The sequence below is a fragment of the Phyllopteryx taeniolatus genome, chromosome 7 (genome assembly GCF_024500385.1).
Source record: "Phyllopteryx taeniolatus isolate TA_2022b chromosome 7, UOR_Ptae_1.2, whole genome shotgun sequence".
Lineage (NCBI taxonomy): Eukaryota > Metazoa > Chordata > Actinopteri > Syngnathiformes > Syngnathidae > Phyllopteryx > Phyllopteryx taeniolatus.
Window position 1 is genome coordinate 26,858,277 of NC_084508.1, and position 26,420 is coordinate 26,884,696.

Genomic DNA, 26,420 nt, shown 5'->3' on the forward strand with positions numbered 1-26,420 from the left:
ATAGGCTCCAGCACACCCGCGACCCTAGTGAGGAGAAGCGGCTCAGAAAATGGATGGATGGATGGATGGATGGATGAGTTACAATACTGAAACACATTCAGGTCACGCTCCTCAAGGTTAATCACACCCTACAGTGGAATCATTGTGAAGGCTGGTTGGCTGAAGCTGTGCATCGACACGCACTAGCAGGGATGTTGTCAGATGAAACACTCATCCCAATGGATGATAACGTACATGTGTGAAACAGACCTCTTTTAAAATGTCAGGTTTAAAATCTCCTTACCAGTTGATATCTGTTTAAATTTGGATGAGGAAATACACTCAGGTGTTAAGGCATTCAAGCAGGCATATACAATAATAAGAAGGTACGCTAGGAAAAAGTTAAACAGGCATCCATCCATTTTTTATACTGCTTATGCCTATTTGTGTCTGGCAAGATCACACCACTATATTAACTGACTGTAATTTAAGGGCTTGATGATTAATGCTGCCACCACGAGAAGTTAGTTCAGCCCGCGCCTGTTTTGAACCAGAGTGTGACAAGTGGACATTAAGTGTACCGTAATTATAAGATACCTGGTAAGTGTTTTCAATTATCCATCCCCCCCCATCCATTTTCTGAGCCGCTTCTCCTCACTAGGGTCGCGGGCGTGCTGGAGCCTATCCCAGCTAACATCGGGCAGGAGGCGGGGTACACCCTGAACTGGTTGCCAGCCAATCGTAACAAAAAAATGCATGTCTCATTTAAACAACCAGTGTAAAAACCAACATAGCATAAATGAAGAAACATATTGCGAACTCTTGCCCACATTCACTTTAAACTTTACCCAGTTTTGTGTTGCAACATGATAATACATATGCTGTATTTTTTCTGTCCACATAGCGTAAGTCCAATATCCTTTTCTCCTGTACATTGGGGCTCTATTGACACCGGAGGGAAATATCTTGCACTGCTCCATTACATTCAGAACCCTGTCAATAACGGCTTCTGTTGGGGCAGCAACCACACAGATTTTCTTTAAAAAAACATTTGGTTCATGTTTTTTGTGAAACCGTTGTCTCCAGATGTTTTATTATTAACGTGCATTCATTTAACTCTTCGATTTACCTGTCCATTTTTATTATTATCAATACATCAGTTGTTTAGTGCATATACAGTAGTTGCATTGTTTGACTTTGAAAATTAATCAGACAGAAATGAGAGGAAATTGCGACCATATATATGTGACATAATTCTTTGCTCAATAAGCGTACAGATATTATTCTGAGCATGTTTTCAGCCTCAATATTACAGAGTGTATGGATTGGACAAAAAGCCATTTTTATTTTATAGCGCTGATCCATCTGAACCAAAGGCTCGCTCTGGGAACTTTTATAGTCACTCGAGGAGATTAGATCTCCCTATATTTTATTGTTATTTCTGGGTCCATTTAAAAAGACATAAATGCTTACTAATGTAGATCAAACTTAGCACAGGAAAATACTGGCATTTCCCTTGAAATAGATCCTTTAGGTTTTGAAAAGCTTGAGACATGGACCTGAACTGTAGATCAGTGCTTGATAACAGAGGGAAGATGCACTTAGTATGACAATAAATAGAAAACGCTTCTGCAAGGTATTCGTGCGCATGTCTTATGAGGGGCACTTCAACCATATGAGTCTAAAAAAATTAATTCAATTACTTTCCAGATATGGCACAAAATCAATCTTCCTTTCTTTTTCTCCTATCTCTTCTTTACTCGTGATCATCAGACGGATACCGACGAAAGCGAAGACCAGCTGGTAACCATGGTTACAATGATTCAAACCTTTGTACACACACAAACGTCTTTTGAATTTTAAAGACACAGAATCGTTGGGACATATGATGTGTAATATATAAGATGAGCCAGTACGTTGAGAAAAAAATAAGAAAAATCACTTTCCTGAATAAAACGTCATAAATGACTGTAATGTGAGTCAGTGATGTTACATTTGAAACAACAACATAATAGTTTGTGGCTCCACAGAGAACATTAGAGAGGAGAGAAGAAGCTGTGATTACATTTACATTATTGACTTATAGAACACGTCTGGGGAAGCAGAAGGATTGAGGAGAGCATCGTTCTGGTCTGAGTAGGTAAAAAATCAATCGGTTTAATCTCTGTGAATTCCTGAGGTGAGGGAAATGAGGAATGACAAAACGAAGATAGAAAGCTAGTGAAAGCTTCACCTCTCATACACATAACTGCTGCTCTGTATGTAGTACTAACTGAGACATACTCATGTCATCATGATGACAAATAAAGCAGACCCTGAAACTTTATGTACATATGTGAGTATTGTATGTATCCAACCCAGAAGCCAGAAGCAGCTTTCACCCGACAATCTCAAAAACATGAGGAAAAACTCATTGGTTGAATGGGCTTTTTTTAAATGAGGAATTAAAATTTAAACAGGATTTCTGTAGTTAATGTGCAAACAAAAACGCAGTATCTCACGAACAATGATGAAAAGACATTGATAACTTTGCATTCCTTGTCGCTCTGGATGACTATATCGACAAAATATTTTATCTTGTAGTCTTATATTACAAAACAAAATAAATTCCATGACGGTGTGATTGTACAGCATTTTAACAAAACCATCCATCCATCCATCCATCCATCCATTTTCTACAGCGCTTATCCTCACTAGGGTCGCGGGTATGCTGGAGCTTATCCCAGCTAACTGCAGTTAGGAGGCGGGGTACACCACACCAGCCAATTGCAGGACACATATAAACAAACAACCATTCACAGTCACATTCACATTAGAGTCGCCAATTAACCTACCATGCATGTTTTTGGGATGTGGTAGGAAACCGGAGTACCCGGAGAAAACTCACACAGGCACGAGGAGAACGTGCGAACACAGGCGAGGCCTCATTTGAACCTGGGTCCTCAGAACTGGGAGGTGGCTATGCTAACCAGTCGTCCACCGTGCAGCCTTAACTAAAGCATTCTGAAATAAATAATATTTTTTCAAGTAATCAATTTTTACAATTATGTACCAAAGAACACATTCTTTCCCATTTATGGAGTGTCCCTGAATCAACCTTGTGCATGTAAACATGAATGTCAGCCACACTGAATCCTTTGCCAAACATGGCGTTTATCCCCCGACATATGAAGGCTCGCATATAGTGTATTCAGACAAGTTCTGTCCTGACAGTCCTGAAGAAAACCTGGCACTCTTGAATGAAAATCAAATTTTGTTTGAAAACCGTTCACAGATGCCAGAAAGAACCGCGTTTTCAATAATGTTCATCAGGCAGAAATGAACTAAATTCAATTCACGTTAGCTCAAAACATGAACTAGTTCATGAACTTCTGTTCATTGAACTCGTTCAGGTATATGCAGAATGTGGTGCTGGAAATCCAGCGTATGAATTTATTATTTTTTTGATGAGACAGGACTCTAAAGTGCGACTAATTTGGTCGCATATGCAGCATAATTTCGGAGAGGTGCAGCAAAATAAAACAAAAAAAAAAGAGAGTACATACAGGTGTCCAGTAATTTGACGAAGGAAAAAAACATTCGTACGACTTGAAAGCAGACACATGATGGGTTTCATTGTGGTCTCTCAACCAATCAGAGACAGTGAAGACCGGGGACCCTCCATCTGATTGGCTGTGTGTGTGTGTGTACGTGTGTGTGTGTACGTGTGTGTGTGTACGTGTGTGTGCATGTGTGTGTGTGCGTGCGTGTCCGTTTGAAATGCAGGCGCTTGCATACACAAAGCTAAGTTTTCCAATGGCGAGCCGATAGCTGCAGTTACAGAAAATTGAGCGGCATAAATGGAATTAGTTCCAAAGCCTAACGCCACCGTGACGATGTGGGAACATTTTGGATTCAAGCCAGATGAACGCAGCCATCCCGCTAACACCAACGAGCTGGTCTGTCGAATTTGGAACAAAGACAAAACAAAACCTCAAGGTGACTAAATCAATTTTAAATACAACCATCCCACGAAATTTCTTCAGCTGGGAACAAAACACATTTTGGGAGATCTCTTGTTTTCCGTTAGCGTGCAGTCATGGAACCCTTTGCTCAACAAGGCAAATACAAATGTGTTGACAAAGCAGCGGTTAAAGAAAGGCAACGGACTTAAAATGTAGTACAAATTCTGACCCAAAATAGGTTGCTTTGATCAACTTGTGATGTTATTAATGTTGCAACTTGGCACTTTTTCTTAACCAGCTGGAAACTTGATTGGCAGTATATTGTCTGGTAAGGCATTAATGACAATTTATACCTCTGTGCCAAATTTTAATATTTGTTGAAGTGACATTTTTGTAGAGCATGAGTCTGTTTTATTTATATTTTTGATCAAGGATATTTTATTTAGTCACTGATGGTGTAGTGGTACACTCGCCTGACTTTGGTGCAGGCAGCGTGGGTTCAGTTCCCACTCAGTGACGGTGTGAATGTGAGTGCGAATGGTTGTCCGTGTCTATATGTGGCCTGCGACTGACTGGCGACCAGCTCAGGGTGTAGTCCGCCTTTCGCCTGAAGTCAGCTGGGATAGGCTCCAGCGTCCCGCAACCCTAACCAGGATAAGCGGTGTTGAAAATGGAATGGATGGATATTTTATTTATTGTTCCACATTACAGGGTCAATGTTCATTATGCTGAGAAAAATAATTAAAAGTGAATTGTTCTGAAAAAGGATGTACTTCAATTATTATACTCTACTATCATATCAGTGGCATAAAAAACATTGATACTATCGTTTGCCGTGATAGTTTTTGGGAAAATCTATCGTCCTAAAATATTTGCTGTTATGACAGGCCTAAACACATATACTGAGAGAGAGCAAGAGCAATGGATAACAAAAATATTAAATAAATAAATAAATACAAAAAGTATAAAAAAAATAGGATAACTGTATAAAAATCTGCAATATAGCGGGACCGCGAATCAAGAACCATGATATTGTGGTGGATCTGTACTCCGTGATGATAAGTTGTAGGGACTCATTGTTCCTGGGTTGTGACTCATTGTTTCCATGACATGTGCATCCCCCAATGTACAGCGTGAATGTGTATGTATGTGTGTGTGTGTGTGTGTGTGTGTGTGTGTGTGTGTGTGTGTGTGTGTGTGTGTGTGTGTGTGTGTGTATATATATATATATATATATATTTATTTATTTATTTATTTATATATATATATAGCGGCACGGTGGCCGACTGGTTAGAGCGTCAGCCTCACAGTTCTGAGGACCCGGGTTCAATCCCCGGCCCCGCCTGTGTGGAGTTTGCATGTTCTCCCCGTGCCTGCGTGGGTTTTCTCCGGGCACTCCGGTTTCCTCCCACATCCCAAAAACATGCATTAATTGGAGACTCTAAATTGCCCGTAGGCGTGAGTGCGAATGGTTGTTTGTTTCTATGTGCCCTGCGATTGGCTGGCAACCAGTTTAGGGTGTACCCCGCCTCCTGCCCGATGACAGCTGGGATAGGCTCCAGCACGCCCGCGACCCTAGTGAGGAGAAGCGGCTCAGAAAATGGATGGATATATATATATATAACAGTCATATCAAATCAATTACAAGTACTAAAACTGCCTTCTACCATCTGAATAACATATCCACAGTGAAGGCTTGCATGTGGCAAGCAGACCAGGAGAAGCTCATCTATGCTCTTATAGTAGTAGACTTGACTATTGTAATGGTCTTCTGACTAGACTCCCCAAAAAGAGCAGTTAACAGCTGCAACTCTTTCAGAATGCTGCAGCTCGGGTTCTGACCAGAACAAATAAGTCAGAGCATATTAATCAAATTCTAAAGTCTTTACACTGGCTCCTAGTCAGCTTTTGAAGATTTTAAAGTTCTGCTACTGGTCTATAAATTACTAAATGGATTAGGTCCTGGCGGCACGGTGGACGACTGGTTAGAGCGTCAGCCTCACAGTTCTGAGGTGCGGGGTTCAATCCCCGTCCCCGCCTGTGTGGAGTTTGCATTTTCTCCCCGTGCCTGCGTGGGTTTTCTCCGGGCACTCCGGTTTCCTCCCACATCCCAAAAACATGCATTAATTGGAGACTCTAAATTGCCCGTAGGCATGACTGTGAGTGCGAATGGTTGTTTGTTTCTATGTGCCCTGCGATTGGCTGGCAGCCAGTTCAGGGTGTACCCCGCCTCCTGCCCGATGACAGCTGGGATAGGCTCCAGCACGCCCGCGACCCTAGTGAGGAGAAGCGGCTCAGAAAATGGATGGAATGGATGGATTAGGTCCTGACTACATGAAAGAAATGCTAATAGAATATAAATCCAGTAGGGCTCTGAGATCGACAGACTCAGGTCAAATAGTGCCGCAATCATGGTGAAGCAGAATTTAGCTATTATGCTGCAAACAAATAGAATAAGTTGCCAACAGAAGTGACGTCAACCCCAAGTGTGAATGTTTTTAAATCCAGATTAAAACATTTTCTTTTTTCTCATGCTTTTTAGAGCATTTCCACTTTTAAATGAAATTTCTTGCGCTGTACGCTGTTTTAATTGTACTTTTATTTTTTTCCCCTCTTTATTTTAAATGTTCATAACCTGTTTTTTTTCTTTGTTTTTAAAAACTTTTAATCATGTAAACCACATTGAGTTACCTTGTGTATGTAATGCCCTATATAAATAAATTTGCTTTGCTTTTGCTGTATATATATATACATATATATATAAAGATTGTCTGCAAATGAGAATCAGTTCTTGATTGTCTTACCTGGATAAATAATGGGTTAGGTTTTGAAGGAATCAAAGATATTTGAAATTTACTCTAGATTAAGATATAAAATAAGGCATTAACTTGAAAGCTTTAGTTACCTACAATGGTTTTTTTCTTTAATTTAGATCCAGTAGTGGTCAGTAATGACCAACAAAGTATGTCATCAGTCTTATTTGGTTAAGCTACCCTGAAATAATACGTGCAGTGGAAACGCAAACCACATTGGCTGCAGGAACCTTTTGCTTCCAGGAACTCCTGTTACCAGGGACTCAAAGTTCCTGGGCTGGTTGGTGGAAAAGCCCCTAAGGCATCAATGCACATCAAGTAGTTTCAGTGAATTATGTTTGCTGATGGCTCTATGTGAAAACTCACTCCTCGGTGGGACTCACCTTTCACCTCACCAGATGCTTCGCAGCCGTCTTCATCGTCACAATCGTTTCCACTGCCTGTGTCTGTTTCTGCACTCCCTCCGTCCTCTTCCTCATCCTTTCCTATGGCTTTGTGTGCCCAGCCAAGCTCCACTAAAAGTTCCTAAACAAGCACAAATATAAGTCCATATTTCACAAGTGCTTTTATTTGATTCATGAATTGAGTGTCCTCCAGGGGAGTCACTAGGTTTTATGGCTAGAGATGCAATTTATAGCCTATCTACGTATATATTTCTAGATAGGCTATCCTATTACCATACATAATCATTTAATGTACTGTTATGGCAGTAAATAAGTCTTTTTTGTGTAAAAAATAGAATAAATGTAACTGTTTATTCACAAAACAGTGTAGAAACCTCAGCATATATAAAGTATTTACATGGAATATTTAAACTGTAACAATAAAATACATGAACCACTATTTACAATGTAAACTTAGTATACAAACCACAGTATCATATATATATATTTAACACTACACTTAAGAAATAAAAAAAAGGTGTAAATTCAATACGAAACAATTATTTAGGGGCCTTAAGAATATTTTTTTTTGGGGGGGGGGGGTTGAAGCAATTATTGAGTCTTTTTGGAATGGACGAGCCTCAATAATTCTGCCTCCAACAAATAAACACGGTGTCTTTTGGCCGTGAGGCAGCTCTACAACTCTTTGACAACTGAATGGCATATTAATGAGGGACTTACAAGCCAATGACTCTTGTTGACGGAGAGTGGCACCTCTGCAAGGCATCTTAACAACTCTCATTTGGCATTCCAAAAGAATGTGTTTGGGGTGTGCCTCCAACTCGGAGCACAAATTGTTGATTTTTTTTGTTTTTGTCTGCTGCTCGGAATAGAAGTTAAATGTCTTCTAATGCCTGAATCAGATTACAAGACAAATTTGGTCTCTCACAATAGCACTATGTTAGACAACTGCCATAAAATCCTCTCGGTCAGAATGCTGGCCAACAATACATTCCATATATTACGATATCAAGGTATCACGTCTTTTATGGTCATTGGGCTAATCTTGTCAAAATCAAGCTGTCTGGGGAGGCAAGTAAACGTGTCAACGCTTCCGGTTATAACGGTTACCATAGCGGCGACAACAACAATCGTGGAGGTAGAGGTTCTAGTTTTGATTGTGGCAATGTTTTGTTTTAAAGAAAAAAAAAGTGGCCCTTTGAGGAAAACAATTCGACAACCCTGACTGATAGACTGATGTAAAAGTACCATGCAGCTGGTGACAAATTAATTTTGGTCGCACATCATCAACCAACATCTCCTCAATCATACTGTATTACAGTACAACACAATCACTGTAAAATGTCTAATATGACAGTGTTCCATCCACTTTTGTTCCTTCTCACCCACCTTCAAGTGTAGATTTTTAATTATATATAACCCATGAGAGATATACACAATCGCATTTTGTTCGGCTGTGACTAAAATAAGGCAAACTTGTCTGTCCACTAAGGGTTCCATTTAGGTCATATTTTAGTATATAGTGAGTCTTCAGTGCAAAAAGAAGTCATTTTCCTATTTGTCTTATTCCCAATTTTTGACATTTCCAACTTCCTATTTTAGTCTATCATCGTCAATACCTTTTCTGGCCAACTTTTTTAAAATTTTGTTTTTAGTACTTGCAGATGCAATGGTCACTATATTTTTAAATAGTTTTTGTAGATAGATTGTAGAACAAATCCAATATCATCTGGTGCCTAAGATGCTGAGAAGTTTTAACTCTTATGGTTATGGGAATTTGTTTTTTAATGAAATGAGGCTTTCAGAGAAATGAGCACTGAAATAATTGGAATTAATATAATTGGGTGTGCATGTTTTCACACACTATTCATCCAACAGTGAACTATTAATACAGTATGTGAATCTTGAGACATGTGGCCTCCACATACAGTCACTGGGTACAAGACATTGGGTGCAAGGTTATTATTTGACAGCTTGTCGGAGGGGACTTGAGACAAACTGTCGGATGATTCACCAGCATGTTATGAGACTGCAAATGCGGAATAAACCAGAGCCATGTTTTACTAGTTCGATCAACAGTGCAATCAGTAGATTTATTAGTAAACAAGTAAAGATGATTCTCAGGACATTGAAGCGACCACTGTTCTGATTGTCTTAGAAGTTGTCTTTCGCCACTCATCCGAGCAGGCTTCATCAGGTCATGGACAAGGATGTTTGCGACCAGTGGTATTGGTGGGAAAACCAACTATTTATCCTTCAAGTTAGTGGTATGCACCAAAATCACAAATGTTCACACAGGAGCTCAAACAGTTGAAAAGAAATTGAATTATTGGTCTTCGGGTTCAGCACTCTCATCTCCAGAAAGGGAGAAAATGTGGAAACGGTTCCACCAACAGGCAACAATGTCCTGAAAGGTGTCAGAAACAAGACATACTGTAGAAAGGCTCAAACCTAGTCTCTCCCATTCTGATTCAGTCACTGGTGTGGATGGAAACATGCACCCCCCCATATGTTAAGACCTCTGCACCCAAGACAATTTTAATGTGTAGGGAGACTGGTTTAAACTACTAATTAAGCTATTACTGGCCAAATTGACATCGGCTGTCATTTTTAAAAAAAAGATGGATGCAGAGCAGCGAAACCACTGCCCTTTTCTATGTAAGCGTGGTTCTCACAAGGTTGATTATGCTTGTCCTGATTGGCTGAGCGTGTAGACACAAATTTTAATTGCAAGGATAACGAGTGACTAAGCTAGTGGAAACCCATTAGACTGCAAAGCTTGCATGGAACAGAGCCCACTTCTCCAAAGTCTAATTAACACCTACCGGAGAATGGGGCTACTGGAAGATGAGGAACGCGAGGTAACGATGGGGAGAGTCACACACCTCTAAAGTACAGTTGATAAGACAATTAATATTCCACAAATGCATCTTTGTCATATTTAGTTCTTCAACTCATCCTTGCAATGTGGGTTTGGGAACAGTAGAAATGACAGTCATGAATATTAATGAATTAAAGGTTTGAATTAATAGCTACGTCTCTCGACTGGGCAAGTACTTGGGGGGGGGGGGGTTTGATTAAAAGGTGACCTCAAAGTTGTTTCACTCAAGGCTCACGGCCATTGTGTCCTCTTTCATCTTTTCAATCTAGAAAAAAAAACTAAGAAAAAGACTTGAAAATGTGGATCATATATAAGCTGCTATAAATACCTTCACAGTTTGAATCATCTTATACCTCTTGGAATTTACTAACAGCCGTTTGTTTGGCAGGTATTAATATGGCTGAAGTTAATATTTTCTTATCCTCACATTGTTCTTGAATATCTTCTCAGGATTATACTTTCATATATAATAATTAGATGTTACATAGACTTAATGGGCCCAAAAAGTTACAAACATAATTACTTAGGGCATGTGTGGTTTGTGTGAGGGTAAAGGCTGACTCTGCATTTTATGCATGTAAATGCAGCATGATTAATGGGCCCACCACAAAAAAGCCCTTCAACGGTGAAATTAGAGAGAAAAAACATGTCCATGAATAGTCCATTACACCAATAACATAATTTTGTTGCCTTGAAAATTATGCACGTTTGGTACTTTTGAAACAACTGAGTGTTGCATGGAAACATCCATCTAAGGCTGGGGAAAAAAACGTTGAATAACTCGGCTAAGTTGACTACAAAATTTGGTCGACGCAAAATTTATGCCTCGAAGCTCCGCCGGAAACATGTTTGGGTCGCTGTCCATGTTTTCCACAGGAAACGTCTTGCCGACACATGCAGTGTTGGAATAATGGCGAACGTGTGGGATCATCATTTGAAATCAAATTAAAAAGGGGCGCAAATAAATTCCTATGTAATTAGTACAAAATGGAGCTGGCATAACGTTTTTACTGTGATCCAGAATCCAAACAGAAAACACCCACATCAGACTCCAGCTCGTGAGCAGCTAAGCGTTTGTTTTTTTTTTTTTTTTTTTTTACTTCTTGGCACATTTTAAAACAGCGGACCCCCGCTATCACGGGGGAGGTAATAGGGACTGGGCCTAATGTTGTTGTTGTGCCTTTTGTGCTTGTCTTGTCAGGAGTTGCCACAGCAACTCATATTACTCCAGTTTACAGTAGTCTTCTGTGTTTCATCATCAAATCTATGTGTACTATCTGTAAGTGTTATGCTACTCCTTGGTGGCCAAGGAACACATAACAAAAGAAGTGGCACATTTTTCATTGAAGTGAAGCATGAAATTATGATGCAAAAACCGATTCATTGTTTACCATCCATCTAATTATTTGTATGTAAATAATTATTTTTTTCTTTGGGGGGGAGTGGGGGGGGGGGGGGGGGGGTTGTGGGGAGGTGGAACGAATGAATGACATTTCTATTCTTTCCAATGGGGAAAGTTGATTTGAAAGTTAGAAGCATGGTCACTGGACAAATTAAACTCTTAACTCAAGGTACCACACTTCGTCAGTTTGACAGCTGTGCAGCAGAGTCACTGTCAATTAAGAGTCTTGAACTCAACAGGCATCATTGGAAATGACCTTGATGGATGATTTATGAATAATCACTGCAAATCCTGTCAGCATATTACCAACCTGTCAAAAGCTTCGAGAGTGCCGCATAAATCTGTTGTAATTGCTGAATTAATGTATTACTGAACGTCATTATCAACATATGCTTGGAATGGTGACATTTAAATGTATTGCATTAAGCAGCACTTCACTCAAGTGGTGATAACACATGATTGAAAGCCAAATGAGGGTGAAGAGGCATTACACACTTACAGACACACACATTTGTCCTTCTAACGTTGTGAGGACTTTTTTGGCATAAAGCATTTCTGAAATCAAACTCATCAGAACTAAAGGCCCATTTATGAGTTCTTATGAGTTCAAAATAAAACTAAGAAGTCTATGATGTTCATGGGAAAAGGAAATTATCTCTTTGTTGTAAAGGGTGTTGTAGCAATAAAAACAAGTTAATGGAATATACCAGGGGTGAATTGCAGCACTTACAAGTTAGATTCTTTACTGATGGTGATACTGCAGAGGTGGTCAAGGGAATCCCTACATGTTATAACAAAACCATCATATATCCAAATATATATATAGATAAAAAAAAATTCCAATTGCAAAAATGTTGGAATTTATTTTGACTAGGTCACCAATGGTGATTTTGACCACGTCACTGATGGTGTTGTGGTTCACCCAACTAACGAGCAGGCAGCATGGAAGTTCAAACTCTTTGTGTGAATGTGAGAGTGAATGGTTGTTGTTTTTATTTGTGCGCTGGAATTATGGGCTCCATGTTTGGAAAGCAAAGCAAATTTATTCATAGAGCGCTATCATGGTCTGTGTTTTAGTTTAGATTATATTTTGTTTTGTTTTATGTCTTCCTGTGTCCCATGTTGTTCATGTCTTGCATGCTCATTTAGTTATTGTGTCTTATTGTCTTATTGTGTCAGTTATTGTGATCTTCTCCTGGTCTGCTTGGCACATGGAAGCCTTCACTCTGGGTATGTTCTTTAGCTGGTAGAAGGCTGTTTTATAGATTCACTTGATATGACTACTGAAAGTCAGGTTGGTATCTATCAGCACTCCCAGGTTTCAGACTTGATCTTTGTTTTTTAAAGACAGTGACTCCAGGTACAGTATTTACTAAGAGCAAGCCTCTTTTCTCTACTGCTGAAAACAATTACCTCACTTTTGTTGTGGTTTAATTGAAGGAAGTGTTGATTCATCCAGTTATTTGTTTTAGATTTAGACAGTGACACAATACCTTAGTAGAACTGTGGTCATCTGGAGACACTGCTAGATATGTGTCATCTGCATAGCTATGATAGTCAACATTAAGGTTCTGAAGAATTTGACCCAAGGGTTGCATATACAGACTGAACAGGAGGGGTCCAAGAACTGACACGTAAGGGACCCCTTTGTCATTTCCGTTTGATGAGATTGAGAACTTCCAATGGTTATGAAATAACTTCTTTCCTCCAGTTATTGATGCAGTGACTGCAAGTAAGGGTTATGCCTCCAAATATTAAATGTTATTCACTTGAAGTTAATTTAATGTCTGTTCCAATAAATAAAAAGTGGATGGCTTCAAACAAAAGATGCGCTGTCCGGAGTTCTAGATGTAAATACCATGAAATAAAAGCTGGAATTCTGAACTTTTATCTCATATTCATCTTTTGATCTGAAACCCAAATGTCTTTAGTATACAACAACAAATACAAAGGAATTTACCTTTACTTTTGGAGGGGGCTGTATACCTGTGGTGGATGTCAGACATATTGCATTCATAAATAGGTGAACAGTAGCCATCAAACCCCCTGAATCATTGAAGGAATCAATTCATTGAACACATTATTATTATTATATTTCTTAAAGCATCCCACTGGTTGGGGGCCCCCCTCTGGAGCCAGGCCTGGAGGTGGGGGTGGCTGGGCCTGCACCCATGGGGTCAAAGGGGGGTTGGGGGGGGGGGTCAACTGCTCACCACCTGGTGGTGAGTTGGCTCAGCTGGAGCTTGGTCCGACCTGGGAGGCCCAAACGTATTGTGAGGGTCTGCTGGGAATGACTGGCAGAGTTTCAACTCCCACCTCCGACAGAACTTTGCTCATGTTCCCGGGGAGGTGGGGGACATCGAGTCCGAGTGGACCATGTTCCGCGCCTCCATTGCTGAGGCGGCCGACCGGAGCTGTGGCCCTAAGGTAGTCGATGCCTGTCGTGGCGGCAACCCCGAACCCATTGGTGGACACCAGCAGTCAGGGATGCCCTCAAGCTGAAGAAGGAGTCCTATTGGACCTTTTTGGCCTGTGGGACTCCTGAGGCAGCTGATGGGAACCAGCTGGCCAAGCGGAATCCAGCTTTGGTTGTCGCTGAAGCAAAAACTCGGGCATGGGAGGGGTTCGGTGAGGCCATGGAGAAAGACTTCGAGGAAATTTTGGCCCACTATCCGGCGTCTCAGGAGGGGGAAGCAGTGCACCATCAACGTTGTTTATAGTGGGGATGGGGAGCTGCTGACCTCGACTCGGGACGTTGTGAGTCGGTGGGGAGAATACTTCGAAGACTTCCTCAATTCCACGACACGCCTTCCCATGAGGAAGCAGAATCTGGGTTCTCTGAGGCGGGCTCTCCTATCTCAGGGGTTGAGGTCACCGAGGTGGTTAAAAAGCTCCTCGGGGCCAAGGCCCCAGGGGTGGATGAGATTTGCCCGGAGTTCCTAAAGGCTCTGGATGTTGTGGGGCTGTCCTGGTTGACACGCCTCTGCAACATCGCGTGAACATCGGGGACAGTGCCTCTGGATTGGCAGACTGGGGTGGTGGTCCCCCTTTTTAAGAAAGGGGACCGCAGCGCGTGTTCCAACTACAGGGGGATCACACTCCTCAGCCTCCCTGCTAAGGTCTATTCAGGAGTGCTGGAGAGGAGGGTCCTCGAGGGTGCATGGGTGTTCACCCAAGCAGTCTAAATGTGTTTTGTGGACTTGGAGAAGGCGTTTGACCGTGTCCCTCAGGGCTGTTAGGTCCCTGTACGACCAGAGTCAGAGTTTGGGCCGCATATCCGGCAGTAAGTCCGACTTGTTTCCGGTGAGGGTTGGACTCCGCCAAGGTTGCCCTTTGTCATCGATTCTGTTCATAACTTTTATGGACAGAATCTCAAGGCGCAGCCGAGGCATAAAGGGGGTCTGGTCTGGTGGCCTCAGTATTGCATCTCTGCTTTTTGCAGATTATGTAGTTCTGCTGGCTTCATCAAGTCATGATCGCCAACTCTCATTGGAGCGGTTCGCAGCCGAGTGTAAAGCGGCTGGGATGAGAATCAGCACCTCCAAATCTGAGACCATGGTTCTCAGTCGGAAAAGGGTGGCGTGCCCCCTCCAGGTCCGGGATGAGATCCTGCCCCAAGTGGAGGAGTTCAAATATCCTGGGGTCTTGTTCATGTGTGAGGGAAGAATGGAACGGGAGATCAACAGGCGGATCGGTGCAGCGTCTGTAGTGGTAAAGAAGGAGCTAATCCGAAAGGCGAAGATCTCGATTTACCGCTCGATCCACTTTCCTACCCTCACCTAAGGCCACGAGCTGTGGGTCGTGACTGAAACAACAAGATCCCGGATACAAGCGGCCGAAATGAGTTTCCTGCGCAGGGTCTCCGGGCTCTCCCTTAGAGATAGGGTGAGAAGCTCGATCATCCGGGTCGATCTTAGAGTAGAGCTGCTGCTCCTCCACGTCGAGAGGAGCCAGATGAAGTGGCTGGGGCATCTGATTCGGATGCCTCCCTGGTGAGGTGTTCCGGGCACGTCCCACCAGGAGGAGACCCCGGGGATAACCCAGGACACGCTGGAGAGACTACGTCTTTCGGCTGGCCTGGGAACGCCTCGAGATTCCCCCGGAAGAGCTGAATGAAGTGGCTGGGGAGAGGGAAGTCTGGGCGTCCCTGCTAAAGCTACTGCCCTGCGACCCGACCTCGGATAAGCGGTGGAAAATGGAGGGATGGATGGATCCCACTGGTTGGCACAGCTATAGGAATGAATGATCGGGGTGGGGGCGGTCTCCAAGTTCCCATTTCACAATGTAGATATTTGTGATCTTCTCCGAATCCAACTTTACATCTTCTGACCATGAAGGGCTACGTGCAGTTCCATATAAATGTACTTTGAGCAATTTGACCTCCCAGACTCGAGGAAGTCAATTTCTTCTTGGGAAAAATTTGGTTGTATGCGCCGTCTTTGCGCCGTCTGCACCATCTTTGACATGACGGACCATGTCAAAGACGGTCAGTCGGCTACTAGCGCCGCATTTAAAGGGTATGAGAGAAGCTGCTTCGATTAGAGATAATGGGAGTCAGCTCTGATCACTACGAGAGAGGTGAAGACAAGCTCTCTTTTATGTACACTGGGCTGTACTGTTTCACAAAATTACCAACACAGAAATAAAGTAATGAGTAGCATATATGGTAGGGTATAGTCTGCCTTTTGCCCAATGTCAGCTGGGATAGGCTCCAGATCCCCACGACCCACTGGAGAAGCAGTATGAAAAATTGATAAATGGATGGATGGATATATGTTTAATAAAAAAATATTTATTTATACTGTATTTTGTCTTGCTTTGCAATGGCCTTGTGTTTACCTGTGTTAAGTGCTCCAATCGTTGTTTGGCCGCCCTTAGGACAGGATTCAGATTACGGACGGTAATTTCTGGGTTGTCCCTCTGGGCTTTTAAAGTGCTGCCAACCACACGACCTGCATAACTGCAGAACATGGGAGAGATATACAGTAAGCAGTGTTATATGATGTTAAATAGGTCATGGCTTAAAAAGTATATTAATAGCTGCTCAGTTAAGCCAGACATTAGCCCTCTCGTTACATCAGCTTGACTCTCATCATCAACAGCAAATCAAGTACATATTGAGCACACAAAAAAAAAACATTTACATGATCACTGACATCACTAACAAAAACCAAATAGTTCCCGTTTTATATTTAAGAATTGAAGGAATGCATTTGTGGGATGAGCAGTACAACTTTTGTTGCACCCATGTAAGATGTGATGAACCTTCATCTATACCAAGGCCAAATACCTTAAAATACTGTTGCTATTGTGGTAGAAAGAAAGTTGAGCCAAGGTTATGAGCTTTGGCTAGTGAATCAGATGGGAGGGACTCGGAATAGAGATTCTCTCCTCCGAATCAAGAGGAGCCAGTTGAGATGGCTTGTCAGCTCTGTCGAATGCTTCCTGAACACCTCCCAGGTGTGGTTTGGTTTGAGCCAAACCAGGAGGAGACCCCAGGGCAGACAGATGACATGCTGAAGGGACTATGTCTCATGGTTAGCTTGGGAGTGTCTCTGGGTATTCCCAGTGGAAGGATAGTTTGAAGTTGCACTGTCAAGAACAGACGATTGTTGCATGCAAATTCTTCGAGCAGAAACCAAATAACCACAATTACAAGTCAACGGCAACAACAGAATTGTCATGGGTGTGTGTTCCGGTTTTTGTCTTCCCCCTTTTTCACACACACCTGCTCCTGAGAGCATCTTCACCACCTGTGCCTCGTTCACCCTAATTACCCCTTGCATTTAACCTCGTGTCTCATTCTTTCTCGTTGCCAGTTCGTTGTACCTTGTCGTCGCGTTTCAGCATTCCTTGTTTCCACGTCAAAGACTCACAGTAAGACTAGACCCTGTTCCGATGATCGACCTCGCCTTTTTGCCTCATGTTTTTGGATACTGTTGCCGTTTTTGGATTGCCTGCCTGTGTACCGACTTCTGCCCGTATATTAAACCTCTCTTTTTTGAAACTGTCCATTTGTTTTGGAGTCGTGCATTTTTGGATCCTATCCTTTGTTCCGTTCATGACAGAATAAGATATTTTGCATAGGCAGTAAAGATTTTGCACAATTAGCATGGGCCCCACGCATGTAAAGTGGAACCTCGGCTTATGAACTTAATTTGCTCCAAGACTTCGCGAACAGAACTCTTCGCAAACTAAAGCAATTTTACCATTAAAATGAATGGGGAGGAGGTATTAGTCTCTAGCGATTTGTCCTGCTACACAAATTGACAAGTGTAATTTCACGTCTTAAAGTTGAAGTATTTCCTCCATGAGTAAAAGAAATTATGTTTTTGTAGGCTCGCTTTCAGAAACAGGACTGCTTAAGAACAAGTAGCCACTTGGCTTACTGCAACAGCCGAACTTCACTCCCGGTTGTCATGGTAATGAAAGCCGTGCTCAGCATTAGCCCCATTGTAGAAGGGGATGGGGTGAGGAGTGGATCATTTACATATAACAGGAGTGCCCTCCTCAAAACAGACTAATTTAAACAATACTAAATAAGTCACGTGACAAGTGAGTAAAATTCTTGATCCTGGGGGTATTTTGACATAAGCAAGTCACAGATATGTTATTAAGATATGTTTTTCAAAAATGTCCCTTTAAAGTAGTGAGTATTTTCTCCCAAGGATGTTTTATCTTAATCAATGCTAGAAATGATAGAAACTTTCAGTCAGGATGTTCTTAAACAGTAAACTTTATTTCGCTAATAACATTTTATGCACGCTGTATTCATGCACTCAACACCTTTTTGTGTGAAGCAGAACATTTTACAACAGATTATAAATCTTTCACAGAAAGGGTGCTATCATGGGGAATCTCTGCATATTGCAGTGATCTGATATACGTAGTACTAAACAATAGAAATGTGTGAACTCGCTGTGTGATGTGAATTCAAAAGTCACAAAGCCAACAGTAGGTTCTGCAAGCACCGAAAGATGAGAAGGGCTTAACTCCACCATCTTAATTTACAGTAAATAGGTGCGGTAAAACACCCCTGGCAGTTTAAAAAAGAATGGAATTTTCATACAATTTTTATACAATGAGTTGTTTATACCACAGGCATAGGGCACGCTTAGCTCTTGGAGACTCCTAAACCATGGTTTCACCAAGTGGTACAGTCCATTTAAGCCTACTTCCAGAGGAGGTGCTTGTTATGTTAAAAAATATAAATTTGTGTGGTACAATCATTTGTCGCCCAAAGCTCAATGAAAAAATAATATGTTAAGTTTACTTTCGAAAAACCTTGGTCAAAGAGCCTTGCTGCACCACAGAGGAGAGAAAGGACTGGAAGAGTGGCATGAATATAATCAGACAATGTCAGATAGAAACTTACTAATGTTGGGTCATCCCGTTTGTGTCCAACTCCCTTTTGAATCATACCAATTTAAAATCAAGCCAGCACCTTTCAAAACAGTTACAAGGTGCTTCACAGTAAAACAGCCAATGAACAATAGTACAACCGTTATCTCAAACATATAATTTCGTGAGTAAAACTACATGTAAAAGTAAATAAAATAAATGAGTAAAATAAGAGGCGGCACGGTGGGCGACTGGTTAGAGCGTCAGCCTCACAGTTCTGAGGTGCGGGGTTCAATCCCCGTCCCCGCCAGTGTGGAGTTTGCATGTTCTCCCCGTGCCTGCGTGGGTTTTCTCCGGGCACTCCGGTTTCCTCCCACATCCCAAAAACATGCATTAATTGGAGACTCTAAATTGCCCGTAGGCATGACTGTGAGTGCGAATGGTTGTTAGTTTCTATGTGCCCTGCGATTGGCTGGCAACCAGTTCACGGTGTACCCCGCCTCCTGCCCGATGACAGCTGGGATAGGCTCCAGCACGCCCGCGACCCGAGTGAGGAGAAGCGGCTCAGAAAATGGATGGATGGATGGAGTAAAATAAGATGAAATCAAATAACCAACACCATCACAAGAAGGCTAAATGATAAAGGTGCGTTTAAAGAAGAGATTTAAAAGTTGATACTGGGTTGGCTTGCCTGAGATCTGGAAGGGAATTGCAAAGCCTCGATAGCAAATGATATGTCTCCTTTGGTGACAAGTCAGGTGACAAGCCTTGCCTCTCTCTCTCTCTCTCTCTCTCTCTCTCTCTCTCTCTCTCCCTCTCTCCCCAGCAATCAGCATCACCTTGGCCGCGCACCTGTCTTCAATCAGCAATCATCATTGCCTGCATATAAGCCTGCCAGATCCAGAATTAGTATTAACACTCAATTGTGTGCTCCTTCCGTGCCCCCGCCTCACTGTCCGCTCCAGCCACGCCGCCAAGCTCTCCCACTTGTTCACGCCCCCCGCTTCCTGCACGTTCCTTGTGCCAACAGTCCACCATCACGCCTTGGAGATACTTACCCTGAACTGGATTATAATAAACCATTCTTCACTACTTCCTCCGCCTCCGTCTGCTTTTGGGTCCAGTGAAACATCATACGATCAACATCCGTGACAGAATACTCAAGCAATCATAGACCCAGCAACCCCGGAAGCGTTAAGGGAAGCGCTCACCCACCAAGGCGCCCACATTCGTAGACAGGACAACATTCGTGAGATTATGGACTCTTTAAACACCCTCTCCCAACAAGTATCCCTCATATCTTCCCAAATGCACTACCACCACCCTCCCGTGAGTATTTCGTCTGAGCCCGCAGCCCCCGATCAATCCTACCTCCCGTACAAAAAGCCTCACGTTCCTCCGCCCGAGCCCTACTCAGGGGTCTTAGGTGCCTCTTAAATTGCTCCTTAGTATTCAATCTGCAAGCGTTGAGCTATTGAACAATTGCAATTCACATTTGTCACCAATCTACTAAGTGGTAAAGCTGCCAAATGGGCAACCGCGCTATGGCACAATTCCTCCCCGGTACACGCATCATTCAACTCCTTTTCGGCCGAACTTTAAAAGGTCTTCGATCACCCCGTTCAGGGCAGGGAAGCCACTCGACGCCTCCTTACTCTCATTCAGGGCTCTAGTTCCGTGGCGTCCTTTTCTGTAGAGTTTAGAATTCTGGCGGTTGTGTGTGGGTGGGATGACGCCGTGCTAAAGGGTATTCTTTTTAAAGGGCTTTCTGAGCAGCTCAAAGACAAGCTCGCAGCCAGGGACGAACCCTCCTCACTCGAGGACTTAATTTCAATATCCATCCGACTAGACAATCGCTCACAGGAAAGAGCACAGGAGAGGGGGGTGAGAGCTCGCAGACTAGCAACCTCCGCGGGCACAGCGCCGTTAACTATTCCGTCGCATCCTCCTCCTCATCACCCCCCACTGCTTTGAGTGAGCCCATGCAGCTCGGCAAAACCAGATTAGACCCCCAGGAATATCATCGCCGTTTCAACCAACAATTATGTATCTATTGTGGACAACCAGGCCACTTCATTGCCACGTTCCGTGAGACCAAACGACCAGGCTCCCCACGAACAGAGAGCGCCGTGGTGAGTCAAAGTAACACAGTTCTCCCTCCTGCATGACCATTTCCTCATTTATCTTGGGCGCTGATTGCAATACTCCGGTTCCTTCTCTCATCAACTACGGCACTGACAATAAAAAAATAAATAAAACATTTTTATTAATGAGGGTTTAGCACGTCAGCTCCAGCTTTCTCTTGAACCCCTCCCATCTTCAAAAAAGGTCACAGCCCTGGACGGGCGATTCATCTCCCCTATCACCCACCAAGCAGCTCCGTTTACTTTACTCATCTCATATCTTGCCATCTCACTGCCCCCTCACCGCCCTTATGACTTCACTATCGATCTCCTGCCGGGAGCCTTTCTTCCCTCCAGCTGTCTCTTCAAGATTTCCTGCCCTGAGAAAAAGGCTATGGAGGACTATATTCGTGACTCCCTGGATTCTGGACTCATCAGGCCCTCTTCTTCCCCCGTCGGGGCTGGCTTCTTCTTCGTTGAGAAGAAAGATACCACTCTCCGCCCCTTTCCGTAGACTCAATTACGTTGCCGTAAAAAAATAAATGCCCACTGCCACTTATTGACCCCTCATTTGACCCCTCTGCAACGCCCAGATATTCACCAAATTGGATCTGCGCAATGCATACCCTCTCATCCGCATTTAAGAGGGGGGTGAATGGAAAACTGCTTTCAATACCCCCCTTGGACACTTCAAATGCCTGGTTATTCCGTTTGGATTAACCAATGCCCCCGCCGTGTTCCAAACCTTCATCAATGTTGTCCTTTGTGATATACTGAACCGGTTCATTTTCGTCTATTTAGATGACAGCCTCATCTTCTCCCGCTCTCCCGAAGAACATCACCATCATGTCCGCCAAGTCCTCCAGCGTCTCCTTGTCAAACCTGAGAAATGTGACTTCAATATTTCGTCCGTACACTTCCTGGGCTATATTATCGCCAAAGGTTCCCACGGTAAGGGATAACCTGCGACGGGTCTAGTCTGTTTGGAAGGACGTCAGGGTGGCTCTGACTCGGCCCTGAGTACAAGGTGGGTCAGATGCTTTGGCTCTCCTCCCGTGACCTCCCGCTCCAAACAGAATCCCGTAAGCTCACTCCACGCTTTATTTGTCAATTTCTGATTACTACAATCATCAATCCCACATCAGTTCAATTGAAGCTCCCGCAATCCCTCAGGATCCACTCAACATTCAATGTGTCCCTGCTTAAGCCTGTCTCCACCTGTACCCTTAGTCCTCCAGCCGTACCGCCTCCACCCCCCCCGTGTCATCGATAACCATCCTGCCTTTACTGTGTCGCGCATCCTTGATGTGCAGCCCTGGGGCAGGGGATTTCAGTTCCTGGTGGACTGGGAGGGGTATGGTCCTGAGGAACGGTCCTGGATTTCAAGCAAGCTGATACTGGACAACTCTCTTATTAGGGACTTCTATGCCGCTCACCCTGAGAACACTGGTAGGACGCCCAGAGGCGTCTGTTGCGGGAGGGTACTGTCATGATATGTGCCCTAAGGCTTGGGTGGCACTTTGCGCCTTGCCTCTCTCTCTCTCTCTCTCTCTCTCTCTTGCTCTCTCTCTCTCTCTCTCTCTCTCCCTCTCCCCAGCAATCAGCATCACCTTGGTCACGCACCTGCCTTCAATCAGCAGTCATCATTGCCTGCATATAAGCCTGCCAGATCCAGGATTCCACCGCCAGAGTATTATCATCCAATTGTGTGCTCCTTCCATGCTCACTGTCAACACATTTAAAAGAGGTTGGGCTGCACAGACGGCGCCGTCCAATCAAGTTGTCCCTCTCGTCCAATCAGTGATGAGTCTTATCTCCCTCACCAGTACCTACCTCTTCCTGTAGGTTTGTCCTATCAGCGATGAGTCTTATCCCTGACCAGTACCTACCTTTTCCGGTCGCATCATGTTTTTTGATTTGCTGTTGTGTTTAGTTATTTGCTATTGTGTTTTTTAATTTGCCATTGTGTTTATGTATTTGCTGTTGTGTTTTTTGATTTGCTGCTGTTTTTTTAATTTGCTATTGTGTTTAGTTATTTGCTGTTGTGTTTTTTTATTTTCTATTGTGTTATTTGTTGTTGTGTTTAGTTATTTGCTGTTGTGTTTTTTTTATTTGCCGTTGTGTTGATTTGTTTACTGTTGTTTTTTCATTTGCTGTTCCATTTAGTTATTTGTTGTGATTAGTTATTTGCTGTTGTGTTTTTTATTTGCTGTTGTATTTAGTTTGTTGTTGTGATTAGTTAGTTGCCGTTGTGTTTTGTTATTTGCTGTTGTCTTTAATTATTTGCTGTTGTGAGTAATTATTTGTTACATTTCGTTATTTGCTGTTGTGTTTTTGATTTTCTGTTGTGTTTAGTTATTTGTTGTTGTGTTTAATTATTTGCTTCTGTGATTAGTAATTTGTTGTCGTGTTTTTTGATTTGCTGCTGTTTTTTAATTTGCCGTTGTGTTTTTTGATTTGCTGTTGTGTTTTTTGATTTGCTGTTGTGTTTTTTGATTTTCTGTTGTGTTTGGTTGTTGTGATTAGTTATTTGCTGTTGTGATTTTTATTTGCTGTTGTGTTTAATTATTTGATGTTGTGATTAATTATTTGTTGTGTTTTTGAATTTGCCGTTGTGTTTCGTTATTTGCTGTTGTGTTTTGCACTTCAGGGCGACAGTATAAGTGCCCATTAAATCAACAGCAGTTTTTGGATTATTCTTTTTCAAGTATGCAGTGTGTCTCATGCCACCCTTAAGTACACTATACAGTACATTTGTTTCTTTGGTACCCTTCAAAAACCTTTGACAATGGTAATTTAGTATGAACAAAATTGAACCAAAGGTGAAAATGCGACAAATTACTTTTTTTCTATTTAATTGATAGTATTTCATAATTTGGAGTTTTCAAATTATCTGTATTAAACAACGTTTATGCTTTGACAATTTTAAATGAACCGCACAATGTACAAGATGTTTACAGTCCATTGAAGGTTCTTGTTAAAAAATAAGCAGGAATCCCAGATGAATTACAAATGCCCTCACACCATGTAAATTGGACAAACAGCTGTGGAGCCATTTATAGGCATCCTTTCCAAAGAGAGCAGACAAACAACACTGCGGAAAAATCTATATGTTTCCCCATCTAAACTGCTTATGATGCACTCAAACCATGGATGACATAATGGCCAAATTGGGACTAAGATTGGCTGTAAAACCAGAGCACTATGGACTCTTCTAAAATGAATGCCTCCAGCTATTATTGATTAGCAATTCAGTGAAAGTGACAGGTAGGGCAGTAAGCAAATTGGAGAACCGTTACTAGGGTCACCGCAATCTGCACTTTAAAGCAGAGGAACTACAATCAATTTCCATGATTTTCACTGTGAAAGATGTAATGCAAAGATACATAATTTATGCAACCCAGTCTGAAAAAGTAAGAATCCAAATTGTTCTCCCATCAGGTGCTGTGTGGTCTGGGGCCCTTAAGGAGTTCTACAATAATGAAAAGCTGAATGGTGAAGCAGGTTTGGCTTGGACTCAAGTTGCTGTTTGCAGGAGTGAAGGGATAGGAGCATAATGTCTTCTTACTGCTGTCAGCAAGTCCATACAGAAAGAAAAGGAGGCACACTGCACCCAACCACCTGCTCTCTGGTGACATTTTCTTCTATGCATCACATTGTTAGTTACACAACAATCAAATTCAACTGCATCATTTGTTGAATTGAGAAAGTTTTTAATAGAATATCTATATATAGGTATCTTACATTTAACCTATTTTAGTATTAATAGCTTAATAGTCTTTGGATGTGCTCTTTCAATGACCGTGTGACCCACAACCAGTCCAGAGTGTAGTCCACCCTTAACAGGATCTACAAATATTGTGATACAGATATTGGTTATTGTTACTATTTTCTTATCTATTTGTCTTATCTGGACATGTGATGTCCTGCTGGAAGCTTGTCAGTATTGTGACTATTTTCTTTTTTCGGAATGTTGGCAAGTGATAATAATTCTGCAGTGTGGCAAGTCAGTGTGATAGTGAGTGATTCCTGACAAGAGATCAAGAATGACAGACATAAAGTATACTGTAGACAGACATACAGTATACTGTATCATATGTCGCGTAATCTAATGACATTGTTCTGCTAAACTGTTTGGGCTTCAGTTACTGCAGGTTCCTTAACAGTAAAACACACACACACACACACACACACACACACACAAAGAAGCAGTCTTCTGCCTCATCCCCTGCAGTAAGTATTTGAAAGTGTTGATGTTCACAGATAGACACACAAGCAAGCACAAGTAGAATGAAAATTATTACATTTAAGATAGAGATCTGCCTCAATGGAGTGTGATTACAATTGGTGCATTGTATATATAATTACATGCATAGCATAGTAACACTTGAGGGGAGCAACAACAATAAATTGGGTGTGGCATGTCAACGGCTCATAAAGGTATTAATGGTTTGGTCTAACCAAAATCATGATTAGACTTCCCTCTAGTGGAGTAAAGTTGCTACTACACTGTGAGAAGCGACGCACACACATGGGTTTTTGGTGCAAGGCGAAGAATAAACAGCGCTAAAGCTTTCTCACATACTTTCTCATCAATATGTCAGTGTCATTGTCGTTTTATTGTCACTGTGCTGCTGACAAACCCCTGACACAAGTGAATTGGGTCAGAGGCTGGATGGGATGAATGGAGGTCTGACGAGAAGGATGGAAAGATGAATGGTTGGTTGAATACATGGATGAATGGGTGGCTTGATGGATGAAAGAGAGAAGACGGAAAGAGGTCAGAGCGATACTAACTGGACGTTCCCCACAAGCCTAAAACACACTTAGAATGACAAATTCCTCAATTGTTTTTTTGTTTATATTCTGAAACGTCATATGCTAAGCTCAACAGTATGTTTGTACAGTATGCAATGACATCCTTTTCACAAACTCAAAGAAACACCCTGCCTAATATATTTCTTTATCATTTAGAAGTGACTGTGAAATATATATATTTTTTAAAAAAGTGCAATGCAATGTGGTGGCATGGTGAGGACCCGTTAGCAACTCTGCCTCACAGTTCTTAGGACCGGGGTTCAAATCCTGGCCCCGCCTGTGTGGAGTTTGCATGTTCTCCTCGTGCCTGCATGGGTTTTCTCCGGTTGTGTGATAGGTGGATTGAAGACTCTAAATTGCCTGTAGGTGTAAATGTGAGTGCAAATGGTTGTTTGTTTCTATGTGCCCTATGATTGGCTGGTGACCAGTTCAGGGTGTACCCCGCCTCTCAGCCAAAAGATAGTAGGGATAGGCTCCAGCACGCCCATGGCCCTAGTGAGGATATGCAGTACAGAAAATGGATGGATGGATGGATGGATGGACAATTTCCTGTTTATCATACCGATCTGTCATGCAAAAAAATAGAAAAAAAATTGATGATTTATTTCAAATAATAATTAAAACAGAGAGGATCATAAACAGGAAGTATGATGTCTCCAACTAGTTCAATTTTAGAGTGTCAAGGTACAGAGAGGTGTGCTCCTGTTAGAGAACA

General features: G+C 42.4%; 1 protein-coding gene across 3 annotated transcripts in view; it reads right to left on the reverse strand.

Moving 5' to 3' along the window:
• LOC133481186 (glypican-5-like) overlaps positions 1–26,420 on the reverse strand; it is a 71,413-nt gene that overhangs the window by 18,697 nt on the left and 26,296 nt on the right. For 2 of the 3 annotated variants that reach the window (XM_061780262.1, XM_061780263.1), the window contains exons 8-9: positions 16,263–16,383; positions 7,120–7,261 (exon numbers count right to left, since the gene is read on the reverse strand). In XM_061780262.1, the coding sequence (XP_061636246.1) occupies positions 7,120–7,261; positions 16,263–16,383 (263 nt within the window). Of the gene's footprint in view, positions 1–7,119; positions 7,262–16,262; positions 16,384–24,344; positions 25,636–26,420 lie in introns of those variants that run through there. The other variant, XM_061780264.1, reaches the window with a different exon arrangement.